The sequence below is a fragment of the Dermacentor variabilis genome, chromosome 11 (genome assembly GCF_050947875.1).
Source record: "Dermacentor variabilis isolate Ectoservices chromosome 11, ASM5094787v1, whole genome shotgun sequence".
Classification (NCBI taxonomy): Eukaryota; Metazoa; Arthropoda; class Arachnida; order Ixodida; family Ixodidae; genus Dermacentor; species Dermacentor variabilis.
In genome coordinates this window covers 83258627-83283031 of record NC_134578.1, presented here as the reverse complement: position 1 = coordinate 83283031, position 24405 = coordinate 83258627, and the positions used below count along the sequence as shown (strand labels likewise).

The 24405-nt window shown below is 45.1% G+C and overlaps 1 protein-coding gene across 1 annotated transcript; it reads right to left on the bottom strand.

Annotated features, from left to right (window-relative positions):
• Positions 1-1927: 1927 nt before the first annotated feature.
• Positions 1928-24300, bottom strand: spidey (hydroxysteroid 17-beta dehydrogenase 12 spidey). The gene is made up of 10 exons (XM_075674370.1): positions 23893-24300; positions 12413-12459; positions 12241-12316; positions 11021-11131; positions 10187-10251; positions 9634-9678; positions 9398-9514; positions 5993-6058; positions 4062-4211; positions 1928-2524 (listed from the first exon to the last, which is right to left on the bottom strand). The coding sequence occupies exons 1-10, from the start codon at positions 24089-24091 to the stop codon at positions 2336-2338; spliced, it is 1065 nt and encodes a 354-aa protein (XP_075530485.1). The 5' UTR covers positions 24092-24300; the 3' UTR covers positions 1928-2335.
• Positions 24301-24405: the final 105 nt, after the last annotated feature.

Below are 24405 nucleotides of genomic sequence, written 5' to 3'. Positions count from 1 at the left end.
CCTGCTCAAATGCTTCAGTAGCATGGCAGGCCAATGCAGCATTCTCTTCACAGACAAAGCAGTGTTCAATACTAAGAAGTTTTTAAAGCACCAAATGATAGGGTATTGACAGGAAGCCTCAAAAGAAGCAAATGTCGGTGAAAGGAATGTTTAACGAGTTTCTCACCTTCAATCGATGATAGATTTTAGGCAACCACTTCTGATGGAAAGATGCCACTAGTTTTTAACAGGCAGCCCAAGAAACCAACGCAAATTATTTGGTAGATGTCCTGAAGAAGGAGACTGTATTGGGTTGAATGGCACTTCTGATGCCCTCAGTGGACGTACCAGCAGAATTCTCCTGCAGCTTGCAAGGTGAAGATGGTGTACAAAAAAAACTTCCCCGATTTCATTTCCACTACAAAATGGCCCCCAAACTGCTATGTAAACCCACTTGATCAGGCTGTTTAGTGTGTTCAGTGTTAAAAAGCAGTCTGCTCTGCTCCCTACTGCACTCGGTAATTAGAAAAAGCATGGTGTGAATTGGATGCAAACTACATCCTTGTCGCCATCGATGCATTTCCGCAGCGACTCTAGGCTTGCATTTGGACAAAATGCAGACTTCTCAGAAAGTAGATTTGGATTTGTGAATGTGAACACACAGAAAGTTAACACAGAAGCAAAGCCAAAATGGAAGCCTGTACTGGCTTCAATCTTTTTCGGAAAGAAGGCTCAGTAGTAAAAGGCCCAGGTTTTCAGAATTTACTTGAACACTTATGTTCACGGCGATGAACGTTGAAGAAACGTATTTCACTCGAGTAGTTATTCAAGGTCTTTTGTCATCTACAAGAGCAGCAAGTATAGCACATTGCGGATGAGGACAAACAACGAAGTTGCAAGAAATGTTAAGTGTGTCTCGTCACATTTCCGTTTGCTCCAATTGGCAGTGTACTACACACAAGCCCGTTGATCTCGCGCAGATATTTCGAGTGAGCACCACCTAATCTTGACCCCGGTCACCTGCCATTCGTGCAGCCCACTTTGGGTGGCCAATTGGATGATGAGGCAGCAGACACCAAAGTGGCAAGAGAACACTGATGGCAAGCATGCTACAACAGGCTGAGCATTGTTGCAGTTGTTCTTTCATTCTCACAGTTACAGAGTTACTGTAGAAACTGGCAGAAGATGCCGGCCCCCTAAAAGCACTGCAAATTCTGGTCTATACTGCCAAAGTAAAGTAATATGTCTAGTCACCTGGTTTTTTTCTTTGTCCACACTACATCCCTTTGTTTACAAATGTACAGCTTGTCAAGATGAGCTAGTTTCTCACCACTGGTCTAGTGTTTGCACTACCTGCTGTAATATTCAGGCACATTCAACTGCACATTTTCAACTGCTCCAGATTGCTCAATACATATGTGCCTGGTTCATTCAGATCTCCGTGCTATATCTTGAAGCGACCAGAGCTGCTCTCGCCATCGAGCTGGAATTGCGACCAAGATGCGAGTTCTGGCTCCGTGGGTCGTCCACTTACTCTGGGAGCAGGTGTATGTCCGGCTTGGGCAGGCTTCATTCAATTATCTTGACTTGACGCTGGTTTCGTCGCCAGCTCTTTGGCGTCGAAAAGACGACGAGCCGTGAATGGCATTCCACAGCTACATGCTCGCCGGTGTGCATCCTTTGTTCAGAAGGACTGCCAGGCACAACAATGCATAAATCGTATGCTGCAAATTTGGGCGATTTCACACTTGCGAGGGGGAGAATTTCACATGCGCTCTACGCTCACCCATCCCTTTTAACAGTAGACAGCACCGTGTCATTATAGTTTCGAGTATAAGGTTAATGCACCGATTGTGCGAGTTATTTGTACCCATAAACTGCAAAAGCAAAGTTTTATATTTTTTCACGTGAATGAAGTGGCATGAGATTCTGACTCTATACATGTATATAGTATTTTCAAAAACCTTTATTCACCTTGATTTCACAGAGCGACAAACTGAAAACGCCACAAACAAACAAAAGAAGAAGAAAGCACGGCACATCTCTGTACAAATGATATGTGGAATGCAAGGCACTGGAACACGTGACAAGGTCTTCTCAGAAATGTCCAAAACACGAGACGAAAATGCAAGAAAATAGCAAGAATCGAAATGTGATTGTAAAAAAAAAAAATCAAAGGACAAACGTAGAACCTCTCTTATTCATAAGTGGTAGCAATATTAACTAGCACCACGCCCCTTTCCCGTCCGAGCATTCATTACAGGTGAAAAAAGTGATGACCACTCCACGCACGTTGTTGTCGTGTGCCGACGTGCACCAGAGAAGCTGGAAAGATTGACGATGCCTTGGCTCTGTTTCACTGGCTCTTGACCTGCTCTCCTACGTCACCCGCGGCATTGGCTGAGGAGCTACGCTTTCCCAGGAAGGTGTCCTCGATTCCTTTCTTCTTGTAGTAGAGCTTGCGAATCTGCAGCAGGGACGCTTTCGAGATGTTCATGAAAACGCCGTGGGGTAGGCACTCCATGAGCTTGCGTTGAACCAGAGCCTGAGCATGAAACAACAATAGAATCCATTGTTATAATCTAGCAAATATCTTGCTAAAGCGGTTGTTTTTTTTCTTTAGTGAGCCTTTAAAACTTAAGTGGAAAAATTCATTTATCTGTGCATCCGAGTAGCCATCCCCAATAACTCAGCTGAACAAGTGCACGTCAGAATATTGGGTGAAGCTACACTGACTCAGAGGTCAAAGATATGCAAATACCCTAGTTGATCAGTGAACCTTACCAGGAGAGGCCCTGAAACCACCTTGAGCTTGAAAATTTGTTATGTTGTGGCAACGATGCACCAGTCTACAATGACAGTGCAGCCGCAAGAATGTTTCTCGAATGATGCCAAAATAGCAATGCTACGGGCATTTGTCAAATGGCTACGCAACTGCTCGCACCTCCTTGGAGCGTACCACTTACCATTTCAGCACAGTGTAACAAAATCTATGGGTTGCATCAAAACAACAAAAGAAAGGCTCCTGTACCGTCTGCCCCTAATTGCCCTCGGTGCAATGCCAACTGAATGCAAGCTTCATACTAGGACCAGCGGCACGCCACAACCTAATGCTCCCTTATTTCTCAAAACATGTGGCCAGCTCCTGCCATGTTGGTGCTCTCGTCCCTCATCAGCCAACCAATTGACAACTTTTACCCTGGTGAGATCACACACAGAACTGCAGTTCTATCACTTTTTTCTTTAGTTTGTAGCCCCCCCGTGGACCATAACGCTGCCATGTTTGCCAACGATCATTGTGACAGCAAGGCACAAGGTTCTTGTTTATGCAAACTATATTTCAAGATGTCAGAGTTAGTTTGGGGTCAGTACAAGTTTTACACGAGTGTAACAGAACAAGTCGTGTAAAATACGAGAAGGCAGTGAACTTGAAGCAACCATGCCAAACAGTGCACTACGTCATATTAAACATAACTGGCGACAGAAGCGAGAAAGCATACATTGCTATGAAAGAGAAACTCATTTAATTCGAAGGTGAAAGCACGCCACTTTAGTTAATTCAACCCCACTGCTGCCCCCCTCATGTGCACAGAGTTTACAAAAAGCTTGAAAACGCAAGAAATTTAGCAGAAGGAGTTACTGCTTTCCTAGGCGTGAAGCTGCTCATTCTTAACTTATAGTGGCCGATGCTCCTTCCACCCATGAAACCATCTATTCCCGTTTGTTTCGTGTTGATGTCACGAGAGTGGCTGATGTTAAGGCTGGGCTCAACGCTGCCAAACATTTATTTTCAGCCCAGCGTCGAGGAAGCGTTCAAACATAGTGGCGCTCTTCACCGCATGTGGGTTAGGTTGCTCTTCATGAGGGAGAAGCAAAAAAATACATCACAGATTACCTCAAACAAAAAAAGATGAGTTAATTCATTGTACCACTGTTTAGTAATTCAACCTTTCGGATGATTCGACCAAATCTTGCGGTCCCACAAGACTTGAATTGATGGGAGTCAATTGTATCGCGATTCTAGTTGCTACAGGGGAGGTGGGGGGGGGGGGGGTGTAGATGTCAAGTTTGTGGGACCGTACCCTGAACTTGTGTGGACCGTAGCCATAGGTGGCGTGCTCGATGCCGACAGTGTCGAGGGCTTCCCGGACGTAGGTGGTGGCTGTTGGCACCATGTAGGTGGCCTTGCGGATCTTGGACATCTTCGTGGACACGTAAGCCGGCATCACAGACTGGGAATGGAAGAAGGCAGCAAAGGTGTTGCATCAGCTGTTTCACACTGTTGGAAGCCATGCGGTCGTGGCACCTTCCAAGCAAGCACAGCCTCCATGATACAGGTGTCCGAGTACACCTCAGCCTTCCAGCTTTCACAGTGGCCAAGTCATAGCAAAACAACACAGCTTAACCAGTTTCAAGCTTACGACTGGCTACGGTGGGACCATCGAGCGGGCGAGACTGATATGCCCCTCATGAATGCTGCAAGTTACAACAAGGCGTTCACGCCACAAATAGAGACATCTCGCAGTAAAAAGATTAAGTTGCTGCAATTCGCAGTAAGTCTGCTTTTTCAATAAGCAGTATATCTTGTGCGCAGCATATCTGCAGCAACAACACCATGAGTGGCATCAGCAGATAAGTGCTGTTGGCTATTAGATGCCGTAGCTGCGACAAGAGACTTAATTTTGGGAGAGAAAGTATGACAAGTTAGCACATATCCCTGATAACAGACAAAGCACAGAAAACACAAGGACAAAGAAACAGACACCATAGGCATGAACTAAAAGCTCAACTTCATTTCACAGAAGCTAATAATGACATGCACAGACAGACACAACCAGTGATAACCAAGGGGAACATAAATGAAAAAAGTAAACAGGTGATCTCAGAAAAAAAAAGAACCAAGCCAATAAATTTAGTTTGACAAAGCCTGCATGACCCCCCACTATTAAGAGCCACCAAAAAAACTTATCTTCCGACAGAGCAATCGACATTGGGCGTACACACATGCCACCATGTTTGCTGATAAGGTTGTCTTCAACTAAAATCTCGTTGCTTTCTGCTTACACTGTCTTTTTCAAGCATCCCTTCGAGCTGTGTCCATTTATCATAAATAAGATACACTGCAAATCATAAGAAAACTAACAGGACAGTGCTATTAATGCAACAAGTTGTACCACAAATACTAGTAACAGGGGATCCTGACCTTGAGTTACAGAAGTCGACAAAAAGATGATATTTTGCATTTTGGCTTCCCTGAGCTAAACTGCTCACAAAGTTGGTGCTGCGTTGTGCCAGACCGCAAGCCTTGCCTAATAGTCTCTTGAACAGGCACTGCCATTTTACGTTACTCAGACCGCATAAGCCGGCAAAAATGCACGCAATTTGTGTATTCCAAGAATTTATTTACACGGTATGTGGCAATACTTGTGTGCCGGTGAGAAAAATTTCAACAACTGTAGAGGTTGGCCTAGTGAAATGCTTGGCAGGCTACTGCAGATTTAATATGTCACCAGAGGTCAAAGACGGAGAGACAATTTTAAAAACGCGCACAGAGCCCCACCAACTCGGAAATGTAGGCATCAGAGAGCCCCATGAAATGAACAAAGTGGAAATTGGAGCTTTAAAGCACCATCAATAAACAAATTGTAGCCTATCTCTATCCCTTTGGCTGCAACAGCAGGCAGCCTACTCGACATTATCGGGAGAAAAAGAACGGCAACTAACAGCTTAAAAACATAGGCAATGAAGTTTTCACAGGAAACCACAATGTCCCATCACTTTATTCACTACTGTATGTGACTTGCAACTACACTTTACAGATGGCAGACCCTAGTTTCGAGACTCGAAGCACCCAAACCTGCCCATGCCGGGAAACTGGTGCAATCAAATACAGGCTGAACAGGCAAGCGACATTACCACCAGTTTTGGAAGCTAAACACTTGTGCCCAATCACACACATGCACATGCAAGGATGGTGGTCCAGAAACAGCAGTAGCGCCGCTTGGGAGCTTACCTGAACGTAGATGCCACGATCCTTGTATTCAGCATGAAGTCCCTGAGACAGGTTGTCCATGTAGGCCTGCAAATAGCATTTCAGCATGGTAACAATTACCGCAAGGACAAAGAAGTGAAGCACTCTCTTCACAGTGCACAAGAAAAAAAAATCATTTTTTTTTTTCTTCAACAGTGACTCTGTTAAGGAGACTTCCACAACCGTTTTCGTCAGGCGATGACGTGCAACTCGGTATCAAACATCGGTCAAGCAACAGCCAGGAGCACAACCTGTGTCGCAGCCCCAAGTTTTTGCTTTGAAACGCGATTACCAATGATTACACAATAAAAGTTATCTTGTGTACATGTCACTAAAATAGATGTCATATTTTTGCATTTTTGTTTGTTTGTTTGTTTGGCCAGTAGTAATTCTTGTTTCTTATGTCACGTCTTACAGGCTCCAAGCTCGTAACCAGTGAAGAATTTGTACGGTTGCAATGGTGAAAGCCGACAGCATGGCCCTGCAACATAGCCTGATGGGAGCCCTGAAGTGGCAGTGTGACTAGAGCGCTGGTCATGCACACGTTCCTGTCCGCGCCTATACCCATCGACAGCCATTTGTCGATGGCTTCAGCTCCGAATTTTGCCGTGCTCGGAGCGGTTTCGGAGAGTTAGCGGCATCCAGTGCTTGACTCTTTCTATACCACGCCTGTTGTGCATCGTTAGCCCGCTAATGATGGTTTGAAAGGCCGTTCTCAAGGCCTTCCGTGCCACTCATGTGCGCACTTCGCCATCGGACGTGAAAGAGGAGAACTATATTTTTGTTTTCTAAGCAGTTAGATTTTGTCCCTAGAGGCAGTAAGTTTTTAATGCGCTCTCAAGTTTCGCGATCGTTAAAGTAGGGAGGAAAAATGGCTGCCTCCAGGAGCGGCTCGCGCTCTTCGAAAGATCGCAGATCTCGTGATTCCGCTATGTTTGTGCCTAATTTAACAATGGATCGAGCAGCAGCTAGTCCGAGGATGCTGCCTTTTCGTCAGACAGACTTTGAAAGCAACAACGCAAACCAGCCTGGAACATCAGTGACCACAGCCTGGCACGCCCAACTGTAGCGTTTCCAGTAAAATTTTTGTAATGGAATATCTGTTCAATGAAAGAATTTTGATTTTTCCGGAGATAGTGCCTATTACATAACAGTACATTTTGTATATCACACAGTTTTTGTTACATATTTTTCGTAGTTGATACAAGCATAATTTTACAAACTTTGTTCAATGTTATCCCACAATCTTGACTCCGGCAATTTATACCTTTTTTGCGACATGCATCTCATTACTAAAACTTTTATGCATGAAAAGTGCATTCATTCTGCTTTTTGTTTATGTATCACATAAAATATTAAGTGTAGTAGTTCCGTCAGAAAAAAAGATCTGGCATAACCTGCAAGATATACCTATTTTCCCCAAGGTAGCAAAAGAGTTAAAAGAGGAACTATTTTGCATGTTTTGCTTTTGTGCTTCTTTTTTTCATCGTGGGGATGGGGGGGATTTTTACAGTGCCTTTTAGTTGGGCATGACGAACGCTCATAGCTTCCGACATGGCCTCGATGTCACGCACAGCTGCGCTTTGGAAACGGCGAATTTCGATGGATTTCGATGAACCTATGTCAGTATTTTTTGATGGTGGTAGCAGCACAGACGTGGAAGACGATTTTGATTTATCAGACTTCAGCATGGACGGCAAAAGCGCGTCACGTAGCCGGTATGAACCGGTATCCGCCGGCAAGTTTCATTTTCTACCCTGAACCGTTTCGACGCTGCTGCACTCAGGTCTAAAGAGATCCTGTGTGTTCGAAAGGTCACAGTTCTTATCTGGAGGGTGTCAACGTCGTGTGGGCAGGACCACTTGCCGGTGGCGGCGCAAAGAGTGCAGTTATGCATGAGAAAACAGACGGGAAAACAGTTCATAAAAGATGCCACATGGCTCTTACGCACCGCCAAATAGCCACTAGGGCTTACATTTTCCTCTGTATATGAAGAACTTCTACAGATAGAAAGCTTATATTTGCAGGAATGTTGTATATAGCCTCCTTGTTCAAAATGTATATTCTGAAATTTTTTTTAATGTTCTCTAAGTGCAAAGCAGCATCAATGTTTTTACGAAGTTTGCTCATTTTCGTTACAAACTTTTTTATTAAATAAATTTTTTCAGATATTTGTTAACAAACGTTTGCTTCACAATAATACCATTTAGAAAGCACATTCCTTCTACAAATTCATACCATGCATTTTAATATCAAGCATTTGCTGCAGCAGTAAAAAAATTGTTTGCTAGACTAACCAAGAACAGCCTATTTTCCCACGGACAACAAAGTGTTAAGCATCACTAAGAACAGCTAGCAGACAGACCACTAGTACTTTCAACAAAAGGTGCGAGAACTCGATCATACAGCTTCGCGTTCCTCCATTATCAGTTGCCGAGATCGGCATTGATCTGTGAAGGTTAAATAGACATACGGAGGCATGCAAATGGCACACAAACATCTTTTCAAACAGGTTTCTGGGCATCTAGCATGCCTTGTGGCTTCAGAAATGAGGTAAGCAGTCATACCGAGACTGGTAAGAGGCATGATTCCACGATAGGAGCTATTAAGCACACTGCAAGCAACCTTTTCTGCAGAACATAACTCCAAAGAAGATAATGTCTTCTCCAAAAGTTAGCGTTTCATTTCGTGCACACCGTCACGCGCTGCAGAAAGCCTGACTCACAGCAAATGTTCTATATATCCCTCCTTAACTACAATTCTCACGTTAAACAGACACTCTAGAGGCAAACATTGCATCAATCTAAACTGCTGTTAGATTACACTTTCTACAAACCCCACAATGTGTGTTAGTTGCATGGAAAGCTAGTTGACAAGACTACATAATCCCGTTCTCAAGTCACCCACAACAAACAGGCCACAAACCTTGGCTGCAAGGACAGTCTCTAGATAATGCTCTGCAGAATACTACCAACAGCTTTGACTCAAGTGGCTACACAGACGACGTCACACGGCCACAAATATCGCCAATATAGCGGTGTCACAAGGCAGCTTCAGTTGGTCCTTCATTTGTAAAATCCATTAGAATTCCACAAACGGAATTTTATTTCACATTGAAATAGAAGGTAATCGGCTTCTCTTTATTAGCAATGCCCGGCTACAGCTTACCCGTAATAACCAGGACATGTTACATCGTAGGAGCTGTTACTGCAATCTCACAATGGTGCCACCATACATGGCCTAGGTTTATGTCATTTTATCACTTACGAAAGGTTTTCCTTTGTTAAGAGTGATGCTTTGGAGACATTGGAGTACTAACATATCACTTCAGCTTGGCTTAAAATTTGCCTTCGGTGTATCTCTAGAAGTCAAGTGACCCAACGTTACCTTGGAGGCCGCATACGTGCTGAGCAGAGGCAGTGGATGCATGGCGGAGATGGAAGACACATTGATGATCACTCCACGGCGACGCTCATCCATTTGGGGCAGGCAGATGCGAGTCATCTGAAGTTTTGGCAGAGACAAAATTTTCCAGCATAATAGTATCAAAAGCTGTGATGACGATTACAATGATGACATTGAAGATATGTACCAAAACAAAAAGGAGTGCAATCAAGTCTTACCATGGTTCCAGCAACACAGTTGGCCCGGATGATGCTGTCCATGACCTGAAATAGGGTTAAATTAAGGTTAAAACAGGACTAGATAACCAACTATACTGTAATACGCTATCACAGGCCCCCCAGAATGAACATTTGTTCCACTGTTCAGTGAAGTAACCTTAAACCACAATACTGCTACAGCAGCATGTAACACTAACCATTAAAAGAGCCATTGCAAAGCTCGTTAGGTTACCTTTAACAAGGCTACGTTAACAAGTGAAAGGGTTCAGGGCACATAGCTTCTTAAAGCTGGTGCTTTCATTGCATTTTCACTTTTGTGACCCTATAACAGGATACGATAGTGTCAAATAAACTTCCTTACATTAACGTTGAGATGCTGTCCAATGATCACTGGTTAGGAAAGAGCATGAATGAGTACATCAAATAAAACAATCACTGCATCTTCTTTTATCGGAGTCAAATTACCTTTGTGGTTCACATGCTGGCATGCTATGAACAGGAACTAGGAACATTTACCGCAAGTCTATACCATTTTGAGGAATGCGCGACTCACCTTGTCGCCATCAGGAACAACACTGAAGAACTCGGGGTAGACGTAGCTGACGCCAACATTGTTCACTGTTGGAAGACGGCAGAAGCAAAATGTTGGCTTTCAAACAAGCCATCTCCCTACACAAGGTTCAGAAATAATGATGAAAACAAAGCTATACAGGGCCAAGTAAGGTTCTGACTAGAAATGAGCACTTATAAATCACTCGGACAAAAAAAGAAAGAAGACTAGAAACAAAACAAAAAACAGAATAATAGTAGTAAGTAAGCACGCTCACAACAACACATTTCATCTATGCATAAGAGCAGGAAAACAATGCTATTTTCTATATTGTGAAATGAGTCACCCAACAGCTATACTTCAATAAATTATTACTATCGCTTGAATAAACACTACAGTCGATTTATTTATTTATTTATTCCAAAGCAATACAAGAGCAGAAGGGTTGACAACTGAGCTTGTTGGTTGATTCCGAAACTTATTTCGAGGAGCACTCAACAACGGGACAAGAAAAGACAACACAAGGGCACCCTTCTGTTCATCTTTTCTTGCCCCCGTCGTTTGACGCGCCTCCAAATAAACCTCAATACAAAAGCTACAACAGGTGCTGCAGTTCCTGGGACAAAACAAGCATTTCTGCCTTTGTTCCCACAGAAATTGAACCGCTGCATCTGGGAACCAAGTCTGTGACCTTGCGTTCTGGGGGTAACATGTCATAGACAAAGGGCCACCACGGTGAGTTGCCGGTGCTCCCTGCGCCAATGGCTGCACCGAAATGCGCCCCACAGCCAAAATGTGGGAAGAAGCGGGGAAGCAGGCTACGAAATAACGCCTTACCAAGCACTCCAATCTCCAGACCCTGCAGTTCCCTCCGGATTGTGTCGTAGATCTCGCCACCGGCAGTGAAGTCAACGGCAATCACCTTGGTCTTGACATTGGACGCCTCCTCTGCAGTTGCAGGGATAATCAGTTAAGATTGGCAAAAGCTGACCTCTTGGCAAGCAAATTATTCCCTAGTTCTATCAAATGCATGTGCTGGCAACTTTGTGTGCTGCACTGGCTTTTTTAAGCAGGACATTCTGTGCAAAGGTCGGTTATCGTAAAAGCCTGTTTGGCAAAAGCTGGAAATTCAGCACGTGTGCCCGATGAACGTCGATTAATATTATGGGAGGTGCACAGACAGTGTTTAATTTATGTGACAGTGTGCCCCATCGTCGCTGACTAATGTCAATCAGTACACAGACCGTCACAGGTACACAATCCACAATCTGACATTTCTTCATGCACCCTTAGAAGGAAGGCCAATCATTACATTTTCAAACTGTTCTTTCTTTGCCCGTCTTTTAAACCAGACAGAAAAGTGCTCGCAAGGATCAACTTGCCCTAAATAATTTACTGTTAATTACTTGCTTCTGCAAAACACTTTCAATATGTAGGCCCAGGAGGTGAATACTGTGTCATGACATCATGACACGCTGGCTCACTCCATTCCTGTGATTGGTGTGACTGCCATATGGAAGCGCAGAAAGCATAAATGTGCACAGTGTCATCGTTTTAGGCACAACAAGCGTGTACTGCAGTGCCAAAATTGTGTGTCCGTACTCTTGGCCATTTTTCTTTTTTTTTGTGCATAACTGGCCGTGCCAACACAGCCTGTTTCCTGCATCATACTGCCTTGTTCCATTAGTCGCTTTTCCAGCACACTGGCTGTAATTCAGATTATTGTGCTGCGAGCAGCCACGTGTTGAGACACTATGTCAACTGTCATCACAGAGTGCACAAGTGGCTTCACCTCTCCTCCCCACCATTCCCCTCCCCGCATAACAGTGCTATTCTAAAATAAAGTTGGAGGTTGGCACTTCTCCCTGTCCATCCTTTCGTCCCCATTTTTTCCATAGTACTTCAAGTCTACTAGCGAGTCCTGGCCCGAGCAGACAGCAATGGGCCCGAGCAGACAGCAATGGGCCCGAGCAGACAGCAATGGGCCCGAGCAGACAGCAATGGGCCCAAGCAGACAGCAATGGGCCCGAGCAGACAGCAATGAGACAGCCACGTACCGATCTCCCGAGCCACTGCCTCGAGCTTCTCTAGCGTCCGGCTAATGAGCACAATGTTGAGGCCCCGTGCAGCAAGCTGGAACAAAAAGAAAAAAGAAAAGAAAGTGAAAAGACATTCATCACTAAGGAACCATTTGCAGAGACTGTAGAAGGGTGGGAAAAAATAACGTACCTCTTCACAGTAGGCACGCCCAATGCCATCTGAAGCACCAGTGACAACTGAAAAACAAGTTCAGAAGCCATGAGCTCAAAATCAGTTACAACGAAAGAGAACTGTCGATACAGTGTACTGATAGCAGAGCATCCATGTTCAAAGACCACTAGTCTTTTTATCCTCTACTGTCATCAACATAGCTCTGGATGCTGTCTACGAGACTCCGAAATGGCACGGGTAACATTGTCAGCAACTGATCCACCATGTTAAAAATATTAAGAAGTCACCTAAGCCATGTCAGTCGGCTACAAAAATTAAATTAATGGCCTATCAGTTCGAGTGCAAGGCATAGGCCTGCTTGGCATTTATGAAGTAATAAATAACAGCAAATGCATTACACTTTTCATTGGAATGCAAGTAGACAACTCTCTTTGCACTACCATCCTGTTTTTTAATGTTACGCCTATGATTTTTTATTACAACTCTCATTGTATGCTTGCTAGCTTCTCAATTTTCTTTGTTATCCTCCAATGTTTATTCCCATAGTTTCATCATCATCATCATCATCATCATCAGCCGCAGCAGCAGCAGCCTATTTTTACGCCCACTGCAGGACAAAGGCCTCTCCCTGCGATCTTCAATTACCCCTCTCCTGTGCCAACCGTTTCCAACTAGCACCAGCGAATTTCCTGATTTCATCACACCACCTAGTCTTCTGCTGTGCTGTACTATGCTTCCCTTCTCTTGCTACCCATTCTGTAACCCTAATGGTCCAACAGTTACCTAACCTGCACATTACATGGCCTGCCCAGTGCCATTTTGTCCTCTTAATGTCAATTAGAATACTGGCTATACTTGTTTGCTCTGCGATCCAAACCGCTCTCTTTCTGTATCTTAACGTTATGCCTAGAACTCCTCGTTCCATCGCTCTCTGCACGATCCTTAACTTGTTCTCAAGCTTCTTTGTCAGACTCCAAGTCTCTGCCCCATATGTCAGCACTGGTAAAATGCACTGATTGTACACCTTCCTTTTCAATGATAATGGTAAGCTTCCAGTCAGGAGCTGACAATGCCTGCCGTATGCAATCCAACCCATTTTTATTCTGTGAATTTCCTTCTCATGATCAGGGTTCCCTGTGAGTAATTGACCTAAGTAAACAACAGTCCTTCACAGACTCTAGAGGCTGATTGGCAATCCTGAACTCTTGTTCCCTTGCCTGGCTGTTCATCATTATCTTTGTCTTCTGCATATTAATCTTCAACCCCACTCTTACACTCTCTCTGTTAAGGTCCTCAACCATTTGTTGTAACTCGTCTCCAGTGTAGCTTACCAGGACAATGTCATCTGCAAACCAAAGGTTGCCGAGATATTCGCCGTTGATCCTTACTCCTAAGCCTTCCCCGTTTAATGGCTTAAATACTTCTTCCAAGCACACAGTCGATAGCATTGGAGAGATTGTGTCTCCTTGTCTGACCCCTTTCTTGATAGGTATCTTTCTACTTTTCTTGTGTATAATTAGGGTAGCTGTGGATTCTCTAGATATTTTCCAAGATATTTACGTAAGTGGCCTGTACTCCTTGATTACATAATGCCTGTATGACTGCTGGTATCTATACTCAACCAAATGCTTTTTCGTAATCTATGAAAGCCATATAGTGAGGCTGATTCTACTCTGAGGATTTCTCAATTACTAGATTAATGACATGGATGTAATCCATTGTAGAGTGTTCCTTCATGAAGCCAGCCTGTTTTCTTGATTGACTAAAGTCTAGTGTTGCCCTTATTCTATTGGAGATTATATTGGTGAATATTTTATATAATACTGGGAGTAAGCTAATGGGCCTATAATTTGACAATTCTTTAACGTCTCCCTTTTTGTGGATTAGTATAATGTGTGCATCCTTCTAGTTTTCTGGGACCCTTGCAGTCGATAGACACTTTGTATATTGGCGGCGAGGAGTTACGGAGTCGCCATCTATCGGAAGCGCCTCGCTGGCGTAGTATGAGGGATCACGTGGCGCGCTCCTCATAGGTTTTGCTGTCAGCGCTCACTGAAAACACCACGCGCGAGCTCTCCCGGACATTTCTATAAGTACTTTTGAAACGAGAGAAGTTTCTTACTGTCTAAATAATAATCTTGGGCAAACTGAAAGCACACAATCGTTTACCGACGCTATCTCCTTACCGAATACGTACAGTGAACGCCACTGCGCGCGGTCGCCGCGATGGAGTCTCCCTAACCGGCTTCTTGCGTGAAAGGTAGGTAAACGCTGAGAGCAAACTATGTGAAATATGTTCTTATAGTGTTTGTATAACTAAATGGAGCGTAATAGAATGAAGCCTCAATGCAGCGATCGCGCAGATTCGCAGCGACCGACTGTGCGTCTGCATGCTTGTCCGCGCACTGTTTCGCTTTCTCCGCGCGCGCGTTTTCGCACCGTGCCATGAGCTTTAGGCCGCAGAATATGAGCATTTGACAGTATACAAGCAACCATTGTTGCGTGGGCGCTATCAGAGCTGTTCAAAAATAATTTCATTGTAGAGACTTCGACGCCTACAGGGACTGTGATGTCCCGTTGCGACGATTCAATCTTTTTTTTTCTTCTAAATTCTTTGACCTTTCAATATTGTTTCTCGAGTTGCGTCGCACTGTATGTTTATCCGTGTTCTCAGCGTGCAATTTCCCGCTGCTTCTTTTTTGTAATCCAGTGCATTAATTCATAACACAAACATGACCATATGCCATGCTTTTCTTAAAATGTGCTTCTTACCGCTGCCTTTCCACTCCACTGAACTTGCGAGTATCTATAGCATCGACAAGTTCATACACCAAACCTTCATGACATTAGTCGAGCAGCGGACTCGGGCGAGCGTCTCTGCGCGTTTTCAGAACATCGCAGACCGGGCGCCGTAGCAGAAGTCTTCCTCGCGCTGTGCTTGCTGCATACCCGAGTTGTAGCCGATGACTGTTTGCCGGTTTTATGTTTCACGAACCAAGCTTCACGCAGCTTCTTGTCCTGCGGCTACGTGTGAATAAGGCTGACACCGGCCTCCGTTACGTGCGCCCGGGCCTGCAGCACCGAGCAGTCGCCTACCTTGTTGCGCGCCCTCAAAGGCAGCCACTACCTATTGTAGTGCTTTGAAGCGTTGTTAAGGAGACACTCGAAGCGGGAAAATTTCGCCACTAAATGAGAACCGCAGCGTACGAGGGAATTTAAACTCGTTTTCAGCTCTCTTCGGCGCGCCCGAAGCAGCCGACGCAGCCGCTATGACCACGTGATCCCTCCTAGCACGTCACGCCGACGGTGGCGCCAGCTTTTCCAGTGGTGGAGCTCGAGGCCAATAGAGCCGCCAGTTTCCCAAGCATTATGTCTCCTCCATCTTTGATTAGATCGACTGTTATTCCATCTCCTCCTGCCGCTCTTCCTCATTTCATGTCTTGCAAGGCCCTTCTGACCTCATCGCTAGTTATAGGAGGAGTTTCTGTATCATGTTCATTACTGTTTTGAATGGAGTTATCCCGAGTCCTGTGGGTACTGTACAGGTCAGTACAGAATTCTTCGCTGCTTTTACTATACCTTAGAGATTGCTGATGATATTACCCTGCTTATTTTTCAGTGCATACATCTTGGTCTGTCCTATGCCAAGTTTCCTTTTCACTGATTTCAGGCTGCATCCATTTTTTACGGCTTCTTCAGTCTTTCTCGCGTTATAATTTCGAACATCACTTATTTTCACCTTGCATCAGTTTTGACAGTTCCGTGAATTCTATTTAATCTCTTGAGTTGGACACTTCCATTCTTTGTCGTTTCTTTATTCGGACCTTTCTTACTTGGGAGAGCTTACCTACTGGTTGCCTTGGTGCCTTGCCTCCCAATTGCTGCCTCTGAAGCCAGCCTAGTTACGGTTTCATTCATTACCTCTATGTCACCTTCGCTCTGTTCTAAGGCTGCATATTTGTTTGCAAGTACCAGCCTGAATTTGTCTACTTTTCCCTTACTGCCTCTAGGTTGACCTGTTTCTTCTTGACCAATTTTACTCTTTTTCTCTTCAAATTGGGGTGAATCCTAACCCTCACTAACCTATGACCACTGCACTTTACCCTACCTATCTTCTACATCATGCACTATGCTGGGATCAGCAGAAAGTATGAAGTCAATTTCATTTCTTGTTAGCTGTTGTAGCAATAACCCTAGTTTAAGTTTCATAATTATTTTTTATAATTATAATCGCAGTTTAATAAATTTGTACAAGAGATCACACTACAGTCTCCGACTATGGAACCTCCTCCTGTATACTAAACACCGGCAATATTACTCAGCCTTTAGTAATAAAAATTCTGATTTTGACTGGTAGAATTAATTGTGACAATATACTTTTCTTGGCTCAGGTGCGACACAATCGGCCCATTTTGGCTTAACCAAATGCAAAGGGATGTACAAGACAAACTGGTTCTCTGCTTGCTACAGAAAACCTTTAGGAAACCAGGACAGCGGTATTAAGGAGCTGAAGTTCCTCAAGGCTTGTTGAAATGGGCAATTCTTTTGTGTTGGAAAACAAGCCTGTGAGAAAGCCATTGTTCTGCCAAGGAAGCAGCAACGTGTGTGAGTGTGGGTGTGCGTGCATGTGTGTGCGCCTTTAACATAAAATGAGAGTTGAGTTCACTAAACCAGCATACTCTGCCAAGATCTGGGATGTGCAATTGTCAAAATGGACAACAGCACTAACTGTTTAATCAATGGCTGTCCCCAATTATTAAAATCAGAAGATTAAAGCCAAGATGATAATCCATAGTAGCTTACAGTCATAGCAGCAGTGGTCATCAAAAATAGTGTCATAATCACTAATCAGTTCTTTTAACAAAATTCACTATTTAGCGTTTTAAACTGCAGTAGTACTTCAAAGCTGGGCAATTTGATGCTGGTTCATTCTCGGTACAGCGTGAAAATGCGGGACATGATGAAGGAAAAAACATCACTGGCAATACTGCACATCGCCCTACATATAGTTTCCTCTCTCCGATAAAACTTCTGTTGATAGTCAGCACACTCTTGTTTTTTTCCTTCTTCACATTCCATACTGCACTTTTCCAAGAATTAATGTTTAAATTGTTAACTTTAGCACACATTGCAATGCTGTAAGTGAAGGCAGTTCACCTACTGAAAAATACAGGGACTACAACACCAGTTTCGAAATATCCATCTCCCAACTTGATGCAAAATTGCGCTGGCATTACAATTATTTTCATACAAAGCATTTTTTAACAACAGCAATGCAGAACATTACACACGTCTTCATTGTCGATTTTCATTGCTCATGGGCTCTACCAAGTTGACATTCCTGCAGTGCTGATTGGCTTCGATTGTGCAGTTCTTTAATTGCACAATCCACTGCACAATTTCTGGTGTCCAGCATCACTATAAATTTAGGACAGCAAACACGCCACTTTAATTCTAAGAAAACCTGTATTTAATAATTGGGGCAGCAATTGCTGAAACATCCCTAGTATGTCAAGAACAAAAGAGTAAAATGGCAATCCATTTCATTTTAAGTGGCACAAAAATTTGATGTACAGTCCCCGTTCACATAACTATGTAGTGACCGTCTGTCACTATACGCTGTCCCCGCTTCTGGGAAGTCCATATAACCTCGCCTTGCCTCCACAGGGGGGTCATTGCCCCCTGCTATTTCTCAGAAATGAAGTGGCTGCCCGACAGGGGCACTACCAGAGCCACTTGGCAAACCTGCTTTTGCTTTAGAATAAAGCTAGCTGACTCTCCGTTCTCAACCCGCCAAAACGAGTATTACTTGCGTCTGCTAAACCAAGCTCTCAACAAGTGGCGACCCCTCAAGCGGGAACAATGTACAGTGACGGACAGTCGCTACAGCTACGATTGAAGCTGCTGGCAGGCCTACCAGTTTGCTCACATGGCAACAGACATGACAAACAGTGCATTCCATAGCATTTCCTACAGATATTACTCAAGGGAAATCTGAAGCTAGTGTCTACAAGAGGTAGCAGGCGTGACGATTCAGCTAGCACGGGAATGATGGTTAGTAGGTTAGTACATGAATTTACCTAAACTTTGAGCTTTTGGCTTCAAACGACTTTGGGGCTTTGCAAAGTGACAATTTTAAACAATATATTGCATTAATAAACGTAAAAATTTCAAACGACTATTCATGTGCAAAGATCTATTGCTTTTATGCATTTAGATAAACATGATTGTTCAGAAATTTATTATAAAGTGAGCAAATAAAGCCACAAGACTAATTTTAGCAAGACAACCCTACGGTGCGTTCAACCCTCTTCTCGGTCTACAGGGGAGATCAACATCATACTTGCATCAGCACACCGAGGCACACGCGCATAAGGGCGCGGGTAGGAGGGCAGGGGAGAGAGATTGAGTTGAGGGGTTTAGGATTCGTAAACAAGAATTCCGGCGCGACGCGTTTTCAAGCCCAGAAAACCAGGCATTCTCATGCGCGGTTTTTCCTCGCCAAAGAAAACCCGGCGAGGTTATGGCGTCGATTCAGTCCGGCGACGCCAGCCAGGTTGCTAAATTACGCTTCCTTGTTCGCGCGAAGGAAAGAAAAGAACAAAACAGAAAGGATAAAAGGAGCGAAAAACGCGCTATCCTCGTTGACGTCATATCGTGCAGACGAAACCCAGGTGGTTTTCGTCACTCTTTCCTTTACTTTCAAGGTTAAAAAGAAAGCGGCATATCTGTCCCACGCTGAGCCAACGTACTTCAGCTTATCAGCGTGGCGCAGACGTGTTTTCTTTGCCTTCTCTGTTTCCCGATACGTCTGCTTCTCGCGGTCGCACCGAATGGCCCTCTCAACCCTTCGCTTTCTCAGATACGTTTCTATATTTAGTTCTATACCTGCGTCGGCGCACCACGTAACGAGCTTTCATACCGCCTGCTCAAAAAACTGAAATCGCTCGTGGAATAATGAACTGGGACGCATTCTCGGATGATCACTTTCGGAGTTATCACCTTCAGTGAGCGCTAATTGGCTGGTTCGGCAAAAAAAGCGCTCGAATCATCTAACGCACCGCGTACTACGTCACGCGAAAGTGATAGCACCGCCGAAAGTTATCGCCTGAACGCAGAATCGACGCGAGAACCACCAAGATTACAGCCATCAATATGAAAGGGGACCCCTCATTTTTCTGAAACGCCCGTAGGGGCTAAACACACATGCCCTCCATAAAACTGTTCAATTATACTAAACGTTCTACAGGAAAATGTATTTTTATGTGTTAAGTTCCTAGATTTTAACGCATTCATCGCGTGTTATCGTCGTACTATATAAACAAGAAAATCGCTGTTCGATTGTAAATTATGTTCCCGCGCGGAGTACAGAAGGAAAACAGTGATCTCATATAAAAGACCTGTATCCAACACTACTGCTAAGACAACGATGAACCTACCACTGTAGCATCTATCTAACAATTTAAACAGTTCCTCAGGCCCTAACAACTCGGTGCTGATGCACTGGTACCACAGCTCGAACTTTACTGCAGCTGATCTCTTCCAAGATTATTTTTCTTTTTTTTACAGCGATGGTCTACTTCCTTCAAGATCGTGTCCGTGTGTTAACACGTTAACACGAAACTATCATCATCACGATTCGCTCCAGCGTCGTCTTCTTCCACAGCTGGCACGTTGGCGCCCCTTAGCACAACCGCGCGAATAAGCTCGTGCCAGTAATCCCGCGTTCGCCGTCGTCATTAATTAATTGATTAAGAAACACAACGACGTAACCAATTTTCCAGCCAAGCGCTTAAAGGGCTAGTTCCCCCAGGATCGTGTCCGTGTGTAGACACACGGACAAGATACGTGCGCCGATCCCGAAGATAGTAAAATACCGTGTCGACTCGCGGCGGAGGCGCAGTTCGCCATTAATACACAGCTTCGCTGGTCATCCTTTTTGACAGAATGAAATGGCACTGGGTCTCTCTTTTTCAATTCGCAAGTTGGCCGATTTTGCCAGCAGCTCTAACCAAATCGATCACATCGGCGCGTTAGATTATTATACTCACGGGAGGAGAATATGTGATGTAATGGATCGTAACAAAATACGGACAGGTAGTTTCAGTTGTGTGCCTCAAGATTTTAGTCTAGTGATTTCAGTTAGCTCTTGCGATTTTCTTTTTTTGGGGGGGAGGGGGGGGGGGGTCATTTGTAGACATTTGTCAACGTTTCGGAACAAGAGGAGGGATGGGGCTAATGTATGGCGAACATACAGCATGAACACAATTGAGCCTCACAATCTACAGGTACGTCATTGGCAATTTTTTTTTCTCTATATATGTGCACGGCGTCACTTTTTCCAAGAGCGACACTGCTATTGACCCTTTTCGCGGAGCAGTTTGTTCTAAAGAAACGAGATGGCGCTTTCGGCGGCGCGCCGCACGTCGCCTCAACGACAGCGCACGAATACGAAACCATTACCGCTTGTACCTTGCCTCTGTGCGATCAGCTGTCGGAAATGCAACTGAGTTTTTGCTAACGTACTGTGTTCCAATCATGCCGGATTGAAGGCGTGTGCATAGTTGGCGGCAAAAATAGTGACTGGCATATTAAGGAATGGAATTAACCTGTGTAGCCCTCGCGGACCGTTGCTAGAATTGTCCTCACATGTTACCGGCATTTCGAGATGTACGGCTTTCTTCGAGGATACAGAAATGTGCTCATCCGCCAGCGTTGTATCGCTAACCTTCAAAGTGTAGCAGCCCCGGAACGTCGACAAAAGCGAGTACCGCTCGTTAAACAAAGGGAGTAGCGCCGCTTCATGTCATATAGTTTCACGCACGGTCTCTACATACATCTACCCCAACTGGCACAGGAATTTACACCCACTCTATCGCCACCGTATCAATAAGTGCATGGGCACACACTTCAATAGTATATATGCGCATCATATACGCACAATAAATGACAGACTACTCCGATAGCGCACCCATGGTCGAATCTGAATGTTTCGTGACGGTCCACAAGAGTATAAGCGAGTTACTAGCGATAATACACCTTTGCTACGAGATATTACATTGTAAGAAACCGCTACGTATTCAAGCCTTGCGCGCAGCAAGAACAAATCTATCGGAACTGGGAACACCTGTGAGCGATTAGGCAGAAAATAATCAGATAGTGACCGCACCAAGAAAATCTACCGAGTCAGAAGTGTGACAAGCCGCTGCATCAAAATATTTGTCAAATAAAGAAAGAAGAGCAAAAAACACTAATCCTGATTCAATACATGAGCGGAAATTTTGGATAGCTCGGAATACATACTTAGCCTCGCTCTTAAAACAAGCTGCTCAGGCCGTTTGGACATAGATTAATCAGCTTCCAAAGCGCTTTTACATATTTTATGAAGCTGTGGTCAAACCTTCGTCCAACCAGTCACCGTCTGCGATATCTCCCGAAATTGAGGTTTGCTAAGCCACACCGGCATTACACAGCCATTAAACGCGCAGGCAAGAAATGGACGCGTCACCACGTGATCAAACATGGCAGCGCCCACGGGGTCGCCGCGAAACGGGTCAATAACTAAAATTAAATTACGGGGCTTTACGTGCCAAAACCACGACCTGATTATGAGGCACGCCGTAGTGGGGAGCTGCGAAATAATTTAAACCACCTCGATTGGGATATCGCGCACCTAAATTTAAGTACACAGGTGTTCTCGCATTTCGCCCCCATCCAAACGCGGCCGCCGTGGCGGGGATTCGATCCCCACGACCTCTTCACTTTATTTCCAACACAAAGTTGGGGGTCCTCCGGCCAAAAAAGTTGTCATAGACAACTTGAAGGGACCTGGGGACCGTGCAGACAGCAGGCAAAGTGATACATGTTTACATGTCGTGCATAGCAGCCTAACGACTCTTTGCAACCCTTTTTCCGTCGCCGCCATTTACTCTTCGGCAACACATGGCCCCACGAGCAGACTGGCGCATGTAATTACCTGCGGACTACACGAAATCTACGCGTCAAACCACTTCACGCGCAGCCGCCCGTGTCGCCTGTCAGAGTGTCCCGTCATTTCATGCACAGAGCGCAGTAACGGCAAAACAAGGGCGTCACCTTGACGCTCGCGCGATGATGAGAATCCCAACGGTACGTGTCAATGTGTTTTTGCTTTCGATGCCGGAAACACACGAGTATGCACTTCGGCCAGCACAGACATCACGATCACTGATGGGCCAATTTGTGCACAAGTGCACGCAACGTTCATTACGGTATTGAACGTACGCGGAAAAAAAAGAAAAGTTGCCACTGCACCTATAAGGAAATAAAAGACCACCGAGAGGCCACGTACTGAACGTAGGTTAGCGGGAAAAGGCGCGGACAAGCAGAAACGCCTGCGGAAAATAAGCACGGAAATCCGTAGTACGGCTGTAATGCGCTGTGCGTCTCCTTCGAAATCTTTTGAAAACGGTGTAAGAAGGGTGCACACTGCTCAGTGTCATTAGCAGACGATATCTCTGTCAACCATAATCCCAGGGCTATCGTTTTTATATCGAGCCCACATATAGCGGTGCTGGTTGATTCTCGCTTATAAAAAAAAATGTGGGAGAAAAAAATATTTCTCGATTTTCCGCGCTAGTAACCCGACCTCGCCACTTGACCTATCTAAAGGCCTTTTCTTTTTTTTTAATTTTATCACGCCCTCCGCATCGTTGTGCATATCACGAACCGAGGTCTCCGCGGCGTTTTTGAGTGGCCTCGGGGTCCTGATAGCGGCACTGGTCTATCACGATCCGTTGTTTTTCGAGGTCTGTGTGTCGCACAATGCACAAGTCGGCCACCGCCATAAAACTGTATAGTGCGTTCTGCATAAAAACGCGCTAAACAGAAGATGCAGGCCAATAAAAGCTTTTGCTGCATCGGATAGCGGTCGCGAAAACTCGATCCGCCTGTACACGCATCGCTATTCTCAAACATCCCAGCGCATCTGATTCGAAGTCACAGTCAAGCGGACATCATCATCATAAAAACATTATTGCAAGACTGATGAGTTTGGGGCGAGCGACTCGCGCTAGCCCGCAGACCAAATTTATAGGATTGCCGCAACACAAAGTTGGTCGTAGGTGATCTGTGGTCAAATTGGCAGCAAAGGCGGCTCACTCGACGTAGTAATAGAGGTGGCTAAACGTCACCTGTGTTATACGCCTCGGTTAAGGTTCGTTAACTCTGCAGCAAGTTCAAACTTGGCAAAGCACGTGAGAATTAAACTACCTTTTCACACGCTCACTTTCCCTAAGGAAGCGGCCCAAGGTCCTGTGTGACGCGCAGGAACGGCCTCTGCGGCAAAGCTGGCTAGAAGCCGCATCAAACGAATTCAGTAAATAGCATGCACGGACGAGATCGGAGGTGCGAAACTACTCCGAAACGCGATGTGACACTGGTGCAGGACGAACTGACACCGGGTCAATCTCGGTTCGTGTGGCGCGCGGGAGCTCAATTCGGTACATCAAAGAACTCACCAGCCCATTCGCCCATCTTGCGCAAGTTGATGTTGTGGCCAAGCCATCGGCCGAGGTAACAGGAGTACAATCCCTGCCATGACGCGTACAGGATGCGGCACAGGAGGTACACGATGAACAAAAGTCCTAAGTAAGCGAACACGGTCACCGAGTACGGGATGCCGGCGTCGGCGAGAGGGCAGTGGCCGTCTTTAGCCATAGTCGGTGTGCTGTGCAGTCACCGTCGGCGCTCCCCGCAGCACTAAGCTTTTCTCAACACCGACTGACAAACGATGCGAGGTGGTCGGTGCACAGTCGAGTACCGACCGGAGATTCTGTCAGTCTGCGGCGCTGTGTTTTCCTCTTTCGGCGCCGACGCGAACGAGCGAGGAGGAAGAGGATGGTCGGTCGTACGAGCGAGCGACCTCACAGAGGGAGGAGCTTGTCGAACTTGACCTGAAAATGGCCGCCGCTCGCCGACGGCGATTTTCCTCATGGCGTGAGGAGCAAGCATGAGAAAACATGCGCTTAAAA